We start from the raw sequence: 17,634 nt of genomic DNA, 5'->3' as shown, positions 1-17,634 counted from the left end.
TGCAATTGGTTGACTTTTCATAAAGAAATTAATTATCTACCGCCATAGGGATATAGTAGGCACCCACGGCAAGAGTTCAGATTAAGAATCAGGCTGATTAAGACAGAGGGTGGGTGAATCTGTCAATATCAGTTTCTCTTAGTTTCTCATTCTTCGAATCTTAAGTTCAGTTGACATTTCTGCATCTGCTTTACCACGCCAAAAGCAACAACAACTGACCTATTTTTATGATTTATCATTTAAAAAGCAGCTAACATTTTCTAGGCATTACAAAAGTTTAGAAAATTAGAATGTTAAAAGATAAGAAAACAAGACAGCAACTGTCTGCAGGCTTATAATCTGATAGACAGAGCCCAAGTGGAAAAGGGGATCTTGAGGAAAGAAAAAAACATGCAGACACCAATTCGTAAAGTTAAACCATTTGATCAAGAAGCAAGGGAAACAAATGGTAGCAGGTTTCTCAGCCTCCCTGAGCATGGGCGTAGCCATGATTTTTGTTAGGAGGGGGCAGAACCTCAGATTTGTATTGGTTTGTATTGATTGGGGGGGGGACAGCTGCCCCTCCTGCCCCCCCCCCCGGTTACACACACCTGAGAGAAAAATATTAAGACTGTGTATGCTAGATAGGCTTTTGGATGACTTCTCTCTTAGGAATTTCTGTGGATTTAGGAGGGATTGTTCAACACATGCTAAAACAATTGATGAGTATTGGTTGTGGAGGATAGAATTATTGAATTTGTCATTGGAAGGGACCGTAAGGGTCATCTAGTCCAACCCACTGCAAGGTACAAATATTTTGCCCAACATGGGGCTCGAACCAGCAACCCTAAGATTGAGAGTCTCATGCTCTACCAACTGAGCTATACCAGTTGGATGTGTCCTAATATCATTTTTGGGCTATTCTGTCCTTTTCAGGTCAATCATTTAATCCTCACTATCTCATAAACAATGCAATTAGCAATGTGATCTGCTTCCTCACTTTTGGCAATCGTTTTGACTACGAGGATAAGAAATTCCAGAGTTTACTTCATTACCTTGAACTGTCCATGAAGGAAGAAGCTGGACTTCTGCCACAGGTAAGATAAGTTGTTTTGGGGGCCGGGTGATCATGCTTATGTGACTGTTAGATCCTGGGTCTGATTAGTATTTACTATTATTATTATTATTATTATTATTATTATTATTATTATTATTATTTTATTTTGGCATCAGGTTCTTAATTCACTGCCCTTTTTGATACACATCCCTGGATTGATGCAGAAAGCCTTTTGTCATCAAAAGAAATTAATGGACTATTTAGGTGAGCTTGTGAATGAACACAAAGAAACTTGGGATCCCTCCTCCAAGCGAGACATCACTGAGGCATTTTTGGAAGAAGTTGAGAAGGTGAGGTGCATTTCATTTATGTAACAAATCTTTATAAACTACTACATTTTTAGGGGGGGAAATCAAAGAGGTGTACAGAATATATAACCCAATAAAACAAAACATAATACCATTTCAAAAACTGCTTTGACAAAAAAAACCTGTACATGGCTGAGATTGCCATTCTGGGAAGACTTGTAAACAATTTATGCAAAATTTGCAATTCATTAGTAGACATCTAAAATAAGGAGGAAGTGAGTGCCACCATGCTAGATGCCCTGCTCCTAGCGATGGTGGAGTGGACCTCAGAAGCATGTGGCACCACCGGGAAGGCCTCTTCAGATGACCTCAGTGACTGAGCAGGTCAATAAGGTCAAAGGCGATCTCTCAAGTAATCAGGTATCAATGTGTTTATGGCTTTATTTACCAATAACAGAACCTTCAACGTGACCCAGTAGCAGGTAGGCAGCCAAGGCAGATAGTACCATTGTTTTAACAAGCATGTTTATATGCTTACGGTAGGTTGCACCACTTAGCAATCTAGCTGCAGCATTCGTAGAATTGGGTGGGGTTTTTTAAAATAAATATGTTTATTTTCTAAAGGAAATAATAATAGAGCTGTTGAATTTGAAGGGGTCCCAAGGGTCATCTGGTCCAATCCCCTGCAATGCAGGAATCACAGCTAAAGAATCCCTGGTAGCAGTTGCAGTTTTGGGATCCCCCTTATGTACTGCCTCTCATAAAGCACACTGCAGTAATCCAGTCTAGAAGCTACCAGTACCTGGGCCCCCATGGCCAAGCTATCTCTGCCCAGGAATAGTTACAGCTGACATAGCACCTGAAGCTGGTAAAGGTTGCTCCAAGCTACTGAGGCTCCAGCAACAACAGTGGATCCAGGAACCTCTCCAGGCTGTTTACTTCCTGAATGAAACCCCATACAATTGACATATAGATATGCCAATTGACATGTCTCTCAGCTTTGGGAACTGTTCAGCTACAAAGCTTCCATCTTTCCAGGTTTCCATCTCAGTAGTGATCTAGGTATTCCAGAGTTTGCCTTAGACATATTGGAGATGAAATGCAACCTGTTAGTTTGTCTTGTATTAGAATATGCCAAGCAATAGGATTAAGCTGGAAATTGCCATGTTACATTTGTGTAAAGAACTGTAGCATGGATGCTCTGCTGGCATGATCAGCAATAGCTGTGTCGCATTGGGAAACTCACTCATGTATATCGCAGCACTATTGCATGGAATTCTCCAACTGTTCCTTAAAACAGCTCCTCCCCGTGCGGCGCCTTCTCCTTCTCCCCTGTAATCTTTGTGCTGTAAGTCCCTACCTGCTGCTACACACTCCACACCATTTGGCTAGGTGAGAGTGAGAAATGTATAAAATGATGCTGCCACAGTATGAGCAGTGTTCCTACATGCCTCAGAGGAGAGGGGGAGAACTAGTAGTAGTGTTTTTGGCAGCAACTCTATGGAAGGTTTAATGTGTACTTCAGGCCTCAGGAAATTCCTGGCAAGCGTCTCTTACATTCTACCTGTACTGTCTCCTCAGAGAAAGGGCGAAAACAGTAGTTTCAATTACCAAAACCTCCCTCTGATGATTGGTGACCTGTTTTCTGCTGGCACGGAGACCACCACCACTACCTTGCGCTGGGGCCTGCTCTACATGATCCTCCATCCTGACATCCAGAGTAAGAGCCACTGCTGAGTATTGTTTTAGGGACCACCTCTTTGTGCATGAAGGTCTTGGGAGGAAGCCCTGCTTCTACCTGCTGAGTCAGATGGATCAAGGCACAGAGTAGAGTTTTCTCTATAATCGCCTTATTTCTATAGAATCCTCTCCCTTAGGAAGCCTACCAGAGCATGACAAGGTGAGCTTTTAGAAGGTACTGTAAATCCTTCCTTTTTGCGAAAGTTTTCCGGGGCTGGGGGACAATATATCCCATCTTTGGACTATAAAACGGTCTGCAAGGCAATTCAAAAGCATAAAATAACTACAGATAAGTACAATAACAATATAAAAAGTACAGTAAGCACAATAGCAATATAAACAAGTAGAAAAAAAAGAAAAGCATCAAAGGAGGAAGTAGAATCTATTCAAACAGCAGAGAGGGAATCAGATTAGTATTGATGAGACTGAATATATTGCAGCATTATAAAACTCCTTTTGTGCTGTGTTTCTAGGCACAGGTTTGTGCCTTGTGTCCACATGCTTTTCTTGCCTCAGCACTTTCCCCATTGTATCATTGCAAACAGAAATCACCAGAAAACTAAACTTTTCATGTGTTTTGATTCAGCATTTAAAAAGTGAGTTTTCGCAGGGAGAGCAGTGGGGGGACAGGGGGATGGGTCAAAGCACTCAGAAACTGTGCTTTAAATTGCAGACCTGTGCCTTCAAAGTGTGGGGCAAAAGCTATCTTCTGTCAAAGCTCTCCAGCTTTCACTGAACTCTACAATTTAAAGTGAACATAAATTTCACATGACACACAGAACGGCATAGGCTAATACCTGCATTATTAATTTTGTGTGGGGGTCATCGTAAAATTATTGATTTTTGTAATGTTATATCTCCATTATTATTGCAATTCTTTTGTTCTAATTGGCAAAGGTTGGATAATAAATGTTCACAAATAAAATATATTTCCAAATAAACACACATACATAAACATGCATTGATATATAAATAAAAGAACACACACTGTACAGTACAAAGTAGAGTCCAATTCTAGAACTGTGTTGGAGCTGATTTAGATGTTCATCCCTGGAAAAACAGTGTTGAAAGATCTGCAGTGAGACAACTCATGCATTCTTCTTGGTGTAAAGAACGTTTAGATCTCCCTGTTTCTCCGTTGTCAGTTGCAGCACATTGTAAGTTACACAGTGGCGTAGCGTGGGTTGTCAGCACCCGGGGCAAGGCAAGTAATTTGCGCTCCCTAACCCATGGATTTGCGCCCCCTAACCCTAACCCCCAGATGTTGCGCCCGGTGCGGCCGGCCCCCCCCCTGCACCCGCCACGCTACGCCACTGAAGTTACATGCTTCTCTTATTTTCCAGGTAAAGTCCAAGAAGAAATTGATGCAGTGATTGGTAGGAACAGATCTGTCACATTAGAGGACCAGGCAAATATGCCTTACACTCGTGCTGTGATCCATGAAACTCAACGTTTTGGGGATATTGTTCCTGCTGGCATACTCCATAGAGCATACCGTGATACAGAGGTGGAAGGCTTCTTCATCCCAAAGGTATGATGGGCGAACACGGTTCCCCAGATTACGAGACTACCGCTCTTAACCACTACACCACACCACAGTACAGTCATGCCTGGGTTCTCTAACACATTGTGACTCAAACATTTTGGCTCCCGAATGCCGCAAACATGAAAGTGAGTGTTCCGGTTTTTGAACATTTTTTGGAAGCTGAACGTCCAACGCGGCTTCTGCGGCTTCTGATTGAGTGCAGGAAGCTCCTGCAGCCAATCGGAAGATGCGCCATTTTGTTTTCAAATGATTTTGGATGGACTTCCGGAACGGATTCCATTTGAGAACCAAGGTACGACTGTAATGGTTTTGGAGGTAATACACTGTTATTTGGGGTAATGCACGGTTATAAATATATTTAAATTTGATAGTAACTTTATCTTACCCAAGGCAACCCAAAGAGAAAAACAATCAAAGAAGCCCCCCCACTCAGATACATTAAAAACAAGAGGGTGAAATAAAAAAATACATTAATTACATCCCACCCACTTGTAAAAGGCCACAGTTAGTTAAAGACCAAAGACTTGGTTATAGAGGAAAGTTTTTGCTTACTGCCTAAATATAATGATGGCACCACCCCCAACTCAAACAGCCACTTCATGATACTATGGCTGATTGTATTCTTACTATCCACCATAGTAACAAGCTGGGGAAGCCACAGTACATCAACTATCTGGAGGCCAACACATTCTGATGTTTCACAAGCAAACATGACAATGGGCAGTCTTCAGTTATGACAACCAGTTTTTGAAAGTTAAGATTTGGTTAGCTGTTGGGAATTAATTGGTACACTTTTATGTTTGTTTGTTTGTTTGTTTGTTTGTTTGTTTGTTCAGTGTGTGTGTGTGTGTGTGTGTGTTTCAGCTCACATTTATGTGTTGAAAATAGATGAAAAATGCTGATGAAAAAGATGTATTAATATAATTTAAAATTTAAATAATTTCTAATTGAGTTGTTAGCATCCAAGCCTAGGAAGTCCAACATTTCGGGAAATATATTGAGGTGGATTGGATCTAGATGCAGATTTTCTGTTCGGCTCTGTCCAAAAGAAATGAGAGATAGGATGTGAGGGCGATCTGGCTGCGACATCTGTCACCCCATTGTTCGCCAGGGTTGATTCGGCTGATCTGGCTGGCTAGGCGGGTGTCCCCTTCCTCCCTCACCACTCCATGTGCGTCCCTCCCGAAGCTGCACGCTCAGTGGAAGAGGACGACCATCCCCCCCCCAATGAGAGATATTAAACAAAAAGAGATAATGAATCCGCTTTGTTCGTCCATTATTCTAAATCACATTTATTTCTGGGGGGATGTTCTCAGGGTACCACAATCGTGACCAACCTGTCATCCGTGCTGAAAGATGAAACCATGTGGGAGAACCCGCATCAGTTTTGGCCGGAGCACTTTCTGGATGCCAATGGGCAGTTTGTCAAGCGAGAAGCTTTCATACCTTTCTCAGCAGGTAAATTGAAAGGGAAGAAGAGTTTGTGAGGAACAAACTTTCCTGCCTTCGCCAGAAAAAGGGTATTCTCTATGGGTTCAAGCAGCCTGTTCCATTATTATGATCGGATGATCAGTTTTATCAGCGTCAGAAATCAGATTAGGCTCTGCACAGACCAAAACTTTGCAGAGAGCTGGGGTTGGTTTTGTAGAATTGTCACCAGGCATTATGGATGGGAAATCTTCTGGGAACCTCATGAGCTCTTCCAAGCCCAAACCATTTTTCTTTTTCTTTTTTTGCAGCCAAAGCAGATTGATATCAAATATCTTACAGTGCCAGCCCTGCCAATAGGTCTATTGACCAGGTCATCGTAGGAAACTGGTTTGGGGTATCATGAAAGGGCAAGGAATTGCTTTTTTATTATTTGTATTGTATTTTTACTCTTAGGGAGAGGTCCTTGTGGTACTCTGCCTCAGGCACCAAGTATAGGTATTATGAACTTGACTGTGTGGGGCTCTGTTTGGTTTTGTACCTTAGGCAGCAATAGTTCAGAAGGAAAATGAGTTGGCCAGGCTTGTTGCTGTAATTTTACATATCTTTATCAAGCTATTGCATAAGCATCACAAAGCTGTCAGGTTAAGGGGCAGGGTGGAGATAGGAAGGGCCTTCTTGCAACTGATTTGAACAAGCCAGGATTGACATTTTGGTGTTGTCATTGTTCTTTCCCCTCAGGTCGTCGTATCTGTCTTGGAGAACAACTGGCTAGAATGGAGCTTTTCTTCTTTTTCACCAGCCTCCTACAGCGTTTCACCTTCCATATTGCAGAAGATCACCCAAGACCAAGAGAAGATGGGTGTTTCGCTTTTACACTCGTCCCACAGCCTTATTATATCAAGGTTGTTTCAAGATGAGTGCAGGCACCTGCACAAACATACTTCTACATTTTGAGTTTGTCATTCACAGTGCAGATTACCTTAAAGATATAGGTCTGCTGAATCCATAAAGGAATAGATCATAGTAGCTTATTTACTGATTCTTCCTTTAGCAAGAATCACATTTATGGGTTTTTTCAGTTTCTCCCTTTCTCTCTTTTTTTCTTTTTTGTTTTAAATACATACAGTTTTAATAGAATCATAGAATCTTATAGTTGGAAGGGACCCAGGGGCCATCTAGTCCAGCCCCCTGCAATGCAGGAATCTCAGCTAAAGCATCCATGGCAGATGGCCACCCAACCTCTGCTTAGAAACCTCCAAGGAAGGAGAGTCCACCACCTCCCAAGGGAGTCCCTTCCACTGTCAAGAAGCTCTTACTATCAGAAATTTCAGGAATGCCACCATCCTCCTGAAGGTGCGAGAGTGAAAGAGCAGTTCTTACTGTCAGAAAGTTTTTCTGTGTGTTTAGTCTGAATCTCCTTTCTTGTAACTTGAATCCATTGGTTTGAGTCCTACCCTCCAGAGCTGGAGAAAACTTCCATCTTCCATGTGATAGCCCATTAGATATTTGAAGATGGCTATCATATCTCCTCTCAATCTCCTCTTTTCCAGGCTAAACATACCCAATATATATATTATAATAATATATAACAAAAATATATAACAACAAAAATATATAACAAGAATATATAAAAGGTATATAAAATATATAAAAAAGAATAAAAAGGTACAAAACCAAAATCCCAACTTGCCTCCCTCCCCATTCTAGGACAGATCAATCTAGTTCAGGTTGCCCAAGTCCAATCTGTGATTTCAGTGGCTGCAGTTCTTCAGGGTTATCAATAAAGTATTTGTTAAAAGGATGCCACATTTCAACAAAATCATCTACATAATTTACGTTATTAAATGCATGCACTGATACAGCAATAGACCATACATTCTGTTTCCAATGAGAGATACACAGACTTTCCAATCCTTTCCAATTCTGTGCCATTTGGAAAATGTGGTGCTTCTAAAAGAAAAGTATTTGGTTCTTCATAAGAAAGGTCAGGTTGCCCTTCTTTAAAAATAGTTAACAGTCTCAAACTTGGGGTACATTCCACATGTTGACCTGTAATACAGTATAGTTTATTGCTAAAAACTGAGTTGATACTCATTTTAGTGGTTTTTTAGCCCACAAATTATTCCAATCCACCTCCCTAATGTCTATCCCTAGATCAGATTCCCATTGCTGTTTCACAGAGTTACATCCTCCAATTGTTAACTCATTAATTATATGATACAGTATAGATAAAGGGTTTTTTTGTATATTCATTTGTATGTAAAATCAAATTTTCAAAAGATGTTAAATGTCTTGTGGCATGTGCTTAAACTTCAGAATTTGATATAAAGCACACTATTTGATTAACATAAAGACAATTTACACACTGCATTCCAATTTCTATTGTTATTTGTTCAGCAGATAAAGGTTAACCATATTCAAATAAATCAATTAGTACATGAATATCTTTCTCCATTTCTGAATAGCATGTTCTTTTCCTGTCATATGAAAAAGTGGATGCAGTACAAAAGGTATCAACGGTGAGATTGAAGAAGCTAATTTAGGTGCCCACATCTTCCATGCTTTCAGATCCACCTTTGTAAATGGAGTTATTATCGAATCAAACATATTTTTATTGTGTATTAAAAATGATAGACTCAGTAGTCTATATATTTCTATCAAACTCCATTTGCCGCCATGTTTTATCATTTGCATTTTGTATTGTTCCAATTATATTTTGAATACTGTTTGTATAATAATAATAACAATAATTTATTCTTTATACCCTGCCCATCTGGCTGAGTAAATGAGATGAAGCAAGACTCTCCACCACTGAGACTGCTGATAGATTTCAGCTAATTTTAATCTGGGTTTTTTACCCTGGTATACAAAGTTTACTATCATCCTTTGCCATTTTTAAAAAATCTCAGTCAAAATACAGATGAGTATAGTCTGAAACAAAACCAAATTTTTGGTAGAACCATCCTTTTCACTGAGGACACTCTTCCCATCCATGATAACTTCAACCTGGACCAGTGTTTGAAATCTGTATTAATATTTCTTATTAATGCCAGAAAAACATATGTTTGCCTATCATTATGTTCAGTGGGTTAGTGGGTTGGGGATGTGCCAGAAGAGGACCAGTGATGGAGTTCCTGGGGTGTCACTATAGGCTAGCTAGGTAAGGGGAGATATGGCGTGGGGCAAGAGCCAGGTTGGTTGAGGAGAAGGGATAACAGGTGGTTAAAGGTGGTTGCCCCTTCCAGGCTGCCCCGCACCTGACAGGACTTTGATAACTAAGCCATCGTGCCTTCCTGCTTGGTGGTGCTGTTGCTAAATGCCAGGTCATTTCACAAGAAAATATATATCATCCATGATTTGATTGTGGATGATGTGGTTGACCTGGTATGAATTACCGAGACCTGGGTGGAGGTGTTGTGTGGGCCAAACTTGAACCAGCTATGGCCACCCTGGTACTCGGTGCAATATCAGTATAGCTGGAGATTTGAGAGGTTGGATCCTTGCCATTCATGGAGATTCCACTGGTCTCATCAGAAAACCACTTTACCTGGGAGCTGGATATCAGGGCTTTTACTTGGGGTTCAGCCAGCAAAAAAACACAGAATCTTAGTATACCACCCACTCCACTGACCAACAACCTCCCTGACTGAGCTAGAGGAGGCTGTCTTTAATATGGCTTTGAAAACAATAGTCTTGGGCCTATGTCTTGCGCAGTCTGGCTCAAGAGCTTGTGGTCACCATAGGGCTGTCTCAATGCACTGTAGCCCCAGTGCATATCGCAGGTCACACTTGATCTGGTTTTTACCACAGGATGGACTGGGAGGGATACAGCAGTAGGCAAGATTAGTGTCATAGACATATCACTTCCTGGTGTAGTTTGGAATGGTTGTGGAAGGTCCTGTTTGTAGGGATGGGGAGCCTATTGAGATGGCCCATCTCCAGAGACTTACAGAATCTGCGAGAGCACTGAGTCCTCTTGGGGAGCTTCCAGTTGGCATACTAAGCACTCCTGCAAGGTTCTGGTCCCACTGTGGAAAAGTGAAAGGACCATTGACACACAGAATCACAGAACTGTAGAGTTGGAAGGTACACCCAGGGTCATCTAGTCCAAGACCCTGCAATGCTGGAATCTCGACTAAAGCATCCATCACTACCAAATGCCATTTCTGGCACTGTGGAGCTTAGAGTACCCCTGGTTTTCTCAAGAACTTGGGGCAATGAAACAGACCAGCTGATGGCTGAAGTCTCACAGCAGCTATGACCAAGAACAGTTGAGAGAAACATAGCCATACCTACCAGCAGTGGACCAGACTGTCTGTTGATGGCACTGACTGGACCCTTCTGAATTCTGGCACCTCCTTGCCCCGGCTAAACATGTCTACCCCTGGAATTCTCACTGCTTGGAGAATTGAGCTTTGTAACAATATTGATGAAGCTGAAGTACTGCTATCTGAGGATAGCTTAATCCCGTGAGAGCCGGGGAGATCACCCCACAGGAGAATGCAATATTCTTGCCCAGGCTTTACGGCAGTTTGGGAAAGATACGAAGCTCAGTGAAATCATATGAGTGAAGTGTCCTTAACATTGCAGCCACATGACTGAATCTGAAGGAGGGCAGGGAAGGAGGTGTATCCCAACCCCCATGTGTTGGGCTCAAAGGTGAAAGGACCCTATTTCTCCCTTGTGCCATATCTGTGGGGAGTGTCTGACTATTGAACCCTGAGTGGCATTGTGCTTTTAAATATATATGTAGAAATCTGATAAAACTCCAGGTTCTTATCTCTTTTGTCCCTGTTTAAATGAAATGCTTTTTTTATTTATTTACCTTGCAGCTCATGCTTATCCTGGAAATGGCCCTATCTGGAGAGGAGTGATTTTGAGTGGGAAAATGACTGGCAGAGAATGGGCAAAGCATCTCTACCTGGCTCAGTTTTTAAATGGCTTGGTGTTTGTTTATTTTGTTTGGGTGGAGGGAATATAGACCGCTTTATCAGAAAGCTCTTAAGTGCTGTACAGTAGAAAATCAGCAGAACTTTTAAGAACAAATCTACGTAACTAAATGAGAAGTATTAAATAATAATAGGCTTTCTGAAATGAAAAAGTTTTCAGCAAGCATCTAAATCACCTGCCTAATCTCAAGGGAGGCCTACAGGGAGGTCTTTTGAGCTTTATTGACCAGTATTCAGAAAAAGCTGCTCTCCCCCCCCCTTTTTTTCGTTTTTGGCCTTGTCTCCCACTTCCAAATGATGGTTCATGTATGTTGACAATGCTGCGTCCATGTGCATTATTGCATTGTTCACCTCAGTTTCACCCACCCACCCACTTCACAGAGCCAATCATAACGTAGAGCTGCTGGAAATTCAACAGCCCCCCATCCCTAGAGGCACACCCAGGGAGGACAAGAGGCTTTAGATATGAGCAGGGGACAGCAACCACATGAAATATTGGAAAGAAACAAGAATATGACCCAAATGGAAAGGATATTCACCAAATGAAAGACTGAGTGGATGGTTGGCAGGGATGTAGGGGTGTTCCAGTGAGAACAGAAACAGGAGTGGAAATCGCAAGTGTTTGCACCTTTGCCCCATGTCCCATCCAGTGAACAGAATCAGCACATATCACTCACCTCTTACATGGGGGGGGGGGTGTCATATTCCAGGGATAGAGGGCAAAGCTGAAATTGCTTCCTTGGAACCACCTCCAAATGGGTGCCTTCTGGAGCTGGTGCACTGAGCAGGTATTACCCCCCCCCCCAGCAAAGCAGAAAGCTTTTGGAAGCAGCCTGAAATTTAGGGCCCTTCCCACCAGCATACCTTACTGGTTTTGGTGACAGCTTATGCCAAAGCTGAGAAAGGCCTAGCTGACCTTGCTACAGTGGAACCTCGGTTTTCGAACATAATCCGTTCTGGAAGACCGTTCGACTTCTGAAACATTCGAAAACCAAGGCGCAAAGGGCTGTCGGCAAATTCAATTAAGAAAATTGAAAAATACGCAGCGGAAGGTGTTGACTTCCAAGGCATGTTTGAAAATGGAAGCAATTACTTCCGGGTTTTTGGCATTCGGGTTCCGAAACGTTTGTGAACGGAGACATTCGAGAACCGAGGTTCCACTCTCCCACTAATATAAGCAGTTCAATTTCATGTTTGTTGATAATGCTGCAATATTTTTAGTTGATTCTAATAAAGGTTTTATCCTGCTGTGGATTCTGGGTTTCTTTTAATGGGCCAACACAGGGAGCTATAGAGTTAACAGGCATTTTGATGAGAAATTAGTAATTTCCTGGAAAGGCTGCCTTTGGGTGGCACCAGACCACGACACAAGGTGATAAAACAGATGGAATGAGTGTTAAGAACGGGTGGTGGCATTCCATATACAGTGAAGGAATTCATAAGATGAAGAATTTCATGGGAAAAAGCAGTCTAGTTTAGAAGGGCAGATTTCAAATTAACTCCACATTTTCCATAAAAACAAACTGAGTATGTTTTGCTTAGTATGGAGAAAGCAGGGCTAAACACATTTTTTTCAATATTTTAAGAACAGTCCTGCTGCATCAAGTCAAAGGCCCATCTAGTTCTGCGTCAGCTTGCCCTGACAGTGGCCAACCAGATGGCTATGAAGAGCCCAAACCCCACAACAGCATTTCCCCCACTTGTGGACAGGGCTGCTGAGAAGTAAGAATGGGGTGCTGATGTGCCAGGGTCCAGGGAGAGAGAGAGAGAGAGAGAGAGAGAGAGAGAGAGAGAGAGAGAGAGAGATGTAAGTATCTTACAATGTCATGAAGCAAAATGTGCAGGGCCCCTTCTAAGCAATTTCTGTGAGATGAGCCAGTCTGACTGTTCCCACCTCCCAATGTTCATAGGAATTGAGTGATTGGCAAGTGAGCTATTTGGGGTGCCAGGTGCCAGGAATCTCTGGGGTGCTAAAGAGTTCTGTTTTCTCCTCCCCTTTAATGCATTTTACCTGCTTCTGACTCATTTTCTATAGTCTTTGGAATCTCCATACTTTGCCCTTTCTTTTTTTCTGAGCAACCAGAATACAGCTTTCTTGTGGTGGGTTTGTCTGGGATCAGTTGCTCCTTAGAAATGTCAGATGAGCCTCTCCGCACACAGTGTTGCACAACCAGTGTGCCCCCAGCAAAGAAGATCCTCTTCTCACTCTTTCCCTCCTGCTTTCCCTCGGAAAGTGGGGCAACTGCTGTAAGATTTTTCATTGTGATAATCTTGTCCGCAATGTATTTCAATGACCATTCTGCGTCATACATTTCATGTTGTCTCTTGAAAGTGATTAGTCTTAAGACAAAGTGTGGCAAACTTGTAAGTTTCAAAATCGCTTCCCACCCCTGCAGCCAGACTTTAGGCTTCACTTTCTGGAAGTGGGGCTGAACTCACAAGACCAGATAAGCCCTACCACTTGCAGTTTTTAGATGAGTAATGTAGATTTACCTTTTTACCATGGCCAGGGGGTGGGGTGGGGGTGAAATCATGATTTTGTGGTTTTTATTGCTAGTCTGGACATGACAGAGCTACAATTCCCAGAATGCTTGACAAACTATAGTTCACAGGATTCTTTGGGCAAAGTCAAGTGCTTTAAGTGTGTGCTTAAGGTAAAGGTAAAGGACCCCTGGACAGTTAAGTCCAGTCAAAGGCGACTATGGGGTTGCGAAGTTCATCTCGCTTTCAGGCCAAGTGGGCCGGCGTTTGTCCACAGACAGCTTTCCAGGTCATGTGGCCAGCATGACTAAACCGCTTCTGGCACAATGGAACACTGTGACGGAAACCAGAGCGCACGGAAACGCCGTTTACCTTCCTGCCACAGTGGTACCTATCTACTTGCACTTTGATGTGCTTTCGAACTGCTAGGTTGGCAGGAGCTAGGACAGAGCAACGGGAGCTCACACCACGTCATGGGGATTCAAACTACCAAACTTCTGATCAGCAAGCCCAAGAGGCTCAGTGGTTTAGACCACAGCGCCACCCGCATCCCTATGCTTAATGTATGATGTGGACATCACCCCAATCAATCCTTCAAAAACTCCTAAGAGGAGGCAGATGCATGTTTTCAGCTATTCTCTGGAGTAGCTCAACATGATTCTTAAATTATTTTTATAGTGCTTCTAACATAGGTGAAATTGGTCAGTTCCTAGTGGTCTGACTGGAAAAATGAGCCAGAAAGAACTTATCAGTTCATATCCAATACTCCTCCTACATATATTTCAGTTGGCAATAAAAAAGTCAAGCACGATACTACAGATTGTAGCATCAGAGCTTTATCAGAAAGCTCTTAAGTGCTGTACAGTAGAAAATCAGCAGAACTTTTAAGAACAAACCTATGTAACTAAATTATATGTATTAAAAAATAATAAGCTTTCTGAAATGAAAAAGTTTTCAGCCAGCATCTAAATCATGATAGCGAGAGCACCTGCCTAATGTCTAGAATATCCGGGGGGGGGGGTAACTGCTTAGGATACGGTTCTCAAATGCTTACTTCTATTTCTAAAAAGCTATTTACCCAGTAAATCTGGTTGAAGACGTGCCACATTACTGAGATGTATGAGATGTCAAGATGTATGAGATGAAACTGGGGAGTGAAAGATGAACAGTTTTGCAGATATCAGCCACAGTGATGACTCCGCTTTTAACTTTTGCCGTGCTTGAATGATTTTGGAACATAGGAAGCCATCTTCTACTGAGCCAGACCAGTGGTATCTAGTACAGTATTGTCCACACTGACTGGCAGCAAAACTTTAGGATTGCAGGCAGGATTCAATCCATGAAATCCAACGGTGTGCAAATGTTTCTCCAGTGACGCTGCACCACATGACATACAGGGACACTGTGCTGCAAGACTTCTTCATCCCCAAGGTATCTAGAGCTGGTTGAGACTTGAGGGCATTCTGAACAGAAGCCAGCAGACAGCTTCTCTTTTTTGTAGAGTGTTTAATCAAATCAGAATGGATAAACTATTCCAGAGGGTTTTTCTTCTTCAATGAACCTGATCCTCAGATCTCTCAGTTGCCTTGAACCTGAGGAGTTAAAAGCAAAAATAATAATAATTACAGGTTCAAATCAAATGGTTTAAATTATCAGCGAAAATGACTCTGTCCTTCACCCCTACGGAGGGAGGCAAGAGGTAAAGGAGTAGAGAGAACAGAAGAGAGGTTTCTGGGATTGGAAGTTTCCTACATTTCTTTTGGCAGTGATGTTCTACCTCTCTAAGATAAAGGTATCAAAGACAGCGGGGCTAACTGATCAATAGGAACTGTAGAAAAGTGGGATTAGATAGAGGTGATGCTGTTGACACTGTGTACTGAGACTTTGACAAAGCTTTTGACAAAGTATCTCACTAGGGACTCTCCAGTAATCTTAGTAGCTGGAAAATAAGAGAAGAGGTCCACTTGTGGATTAGTATCTGGTTAAGAAACAGGAAGCAGGAATAAATAGACAATTCGCCCAATGCACGGATGTTAGGGGTGAGCAATTAAGGTAGTTAAGTTAGCTGAAGGTGCCAAATCATTCAGGGTGGTTAAAATGGAAGAAGATTGTGAAGGATATCTCCAAACAAGGTTAAAGGGCAGTTAGATGGCAAATGAAATTCTATGTAAACAAGTGCAAAGCGATTAACCTTGGGGCACCCCCCTTTCACATATACACTTGTGGCATCTGAACTAGTGGAGGCTGATCAAGAACAAGACCTCTGCTAGAGGATAGCTCCATGTGATGGATAGCTTGCATTGACACAGTGTGCAACAGCTGTAAAAACAGAGAATTCCAAGCTAGGGATCACTAGGAAAGGCATCAAAAATAAAACTTCCACTATCAGAATGCTGTCACATGTCAATTTTGTGAATAAACTTTGAATATTGTGTATATTTCTGGGCACCTTACCTCAAAAGGGATATTACAGAGTTGGAAAAGGTTCAGAAAAATGATCAAGGGGATGGAGCAACTTTCCCATAAGAAAAGGTTACAGTATTCTAAGCCTTTTCATTTAGAGAAAAAGCAAGTAATTTATACTGTTATGAGAGAGGGAGAAAAGCTTTTACCTATCCACTTCCTTAATGCCATGCATAATTTTATGACATTGTCTCTTGTTACCTCTTCCTCACCTTTCCTCTAAACTAAAAAAATCCCACTTGCTGAAACCTTTCCTCTTCGAGGAAGTGAAGATGTACTGCTGGTATGGTGGCATTCCTGTGAGCACTTTGCTTTTTGGAGTTGGAACTGGCCCGACCACTTTATTTCATATTTGAGAAAACCCAAGGTCTAATAATATTGCATTTTTCAAAGAGTGAATCTGACGAGACAATAAACAATTCACATTAAGATTCTATAAAACATAAACTGCTTTGCTTTTGCCTTCATACATATTCATTAGTGCTATTTTTTTTCTTATTTCTTTTAGAATTAGGTACAGAATAAAAAGGCATAGTATGTTTTCTTCCGGGGGAGTTTTATCACCCCCAACTTTCTCTTCTCCATGGTTGTATCCTGTCAACAGCAAGATTCTCACAGGAGCCAACCTTTCTCACGATGTTTCATTGTTGCTGCATTGTGTGATTATGCCTTTTAGTTCTTTGCTCTATTTGTGATCTCATGGTCTTCTTGAATAATTTGCTGTTAACAAGTGCAAACTTACTGATGATTTAAAAGTGAGGGAAACCCAATCTTTGTTTCCCCCACTTTCCTCCATTTTGAAAATTATCTGTTCCCCACACTGCCCAGAAGAGGATTTATGCCTCTGTCTCATGGGTTGTGTGTTTGTTTGTTTGTTTGTTTGTTTGTTTGTTTGTTTGTTTGTGTGTATGTATATGTGTGTGTAATCTCCCTACTTCATTTGTGAAGTCAAAGAGCCAGAAAATTGACTTCCAGTTTTCAACTCTCTTAAATTGTTGTCTCCTATAAGACTGATAGCTTTGTTTAAATTCCTCCTCTGGGAACAAGAGATTGGATAGAGAGGGAATATGATGCTAGTATATTTAGCAATTTTTTCTAAATTTGATGCTTGGGGTACCACAGTCATTTTCAATCTGACGGTACTGAAGGACGAAACCATGTGGAAGAAACCACACAACTTTTACCCAGAACATTTCCTAGATGGAAAAGGGCAGTTTGTGAAACATGAGGCCTTCCTGCCTTTTTCAGCAGGTAAATCCAAAGGGAAGTATAACTGGGTGAGGTATTATTTCAGCATATTTCAGCATATCAATAATATTGTACATGTTTGCATATTTATTCACATGGCTTATACATCTATACACAGTTTTTGTTTTGCTTTGGGTGTTTTAAAACATAGACACTCCCTGTTGGTAATACTTGAGAGGTCTGAGAATATGTAATAAATAATAATAATAATAATAATAATAATAATAATAATAATAATAATAATAATAATAATATGTACCCTGGTCATCTGATTGGGTCTAGTCCTTCCCCTCAGGGAAATAATCTGGGTTGCCTTGCCTAGTCAACACCCAGCTAATCTCCCTCATCCCTATTCAGGCTCTAACCAAGTCTTATCTGACAGTTTAACTGTCGTTCCAACTTTTAACTCGCTACCCCCTCCTGATTGGTTGA

The 17,634-nt window shown here is 41.6% G+C and overlaps 1 protein-coding gene and 1 long non-coding RNA gene across 2 annotated transcripts in view; one reads left to right on the top strand and one right to left on the bottom strand.

Annotated features, from left to right (window-relative positions):
• Nucleotides 1-8,503, top strand: part of TCF20 (transcription factor 20) — a 187,843-nt gene extending 179,340 nt beyond the window's left edge. Inside the window, exons 7-12 of the mRNA XM_081209464.1 lie at nucleotides 916-1,076; nucleotides 1,213-1,386; nucleotides 2,926-3,064; nucleotides 4,428-4,615; nucleotides 5,947-6,088; nucleotides 6,800-8,503. Coding sequence (XP_081065590.1) covers nucleotides 916-1,076; nucleotides 1,213-1,386; nucleotides 2,926-3,064; nucleotides 4,428-4,615; nucleotides 5,947-6,088; nucleotides 6,800-6,978 — 983 coding nt within the window. The 3' untranslated portion in view covers nucleotides 6,979-8,503. The remainder of the gene's footprint in view (nucleotides 1-915; nucleotides 1,077-1,212; nucleotides 1,387-2,925; nucleotides 3,065-4,427; nucleotides 4,616-5,946; nucleotides 6,089-6,799) is intronic.
• On the bottom strand, nucleotides 6,979-17,581 carry LOC308595459. Its single transcript, XR_014012038.1, has 4 exons — nucleotides 17,462-17,581; nucleotides 16,167-16,354; nucleotides 14,546-15,083; nucleotides 6,979-8,992 (listed from the first exon to the last, which is right to left on the bottom strand). It is a non-coding gene; the product is annotated as an uncharacterized lncRNA (long non-coding RNA).
• Nucleotides 17,582-17,634: the final 53 nt, after the last annotated feature.

The sequence above is a fragment of the Podarcis bocagei genome (genome assembly GCF_964188305.1).
Source record: "Podarcis bocagei genome assembly, chromosome: 10".
NCBI lineage: Eukaryota > Metazoa > Chordata > Lepidosauria > Squamata > Lacertidae > Podarcis > Podarcis bocagei.
This window is presented reverse-complemented; position numbering and strand designations above follow the sequence as displayed.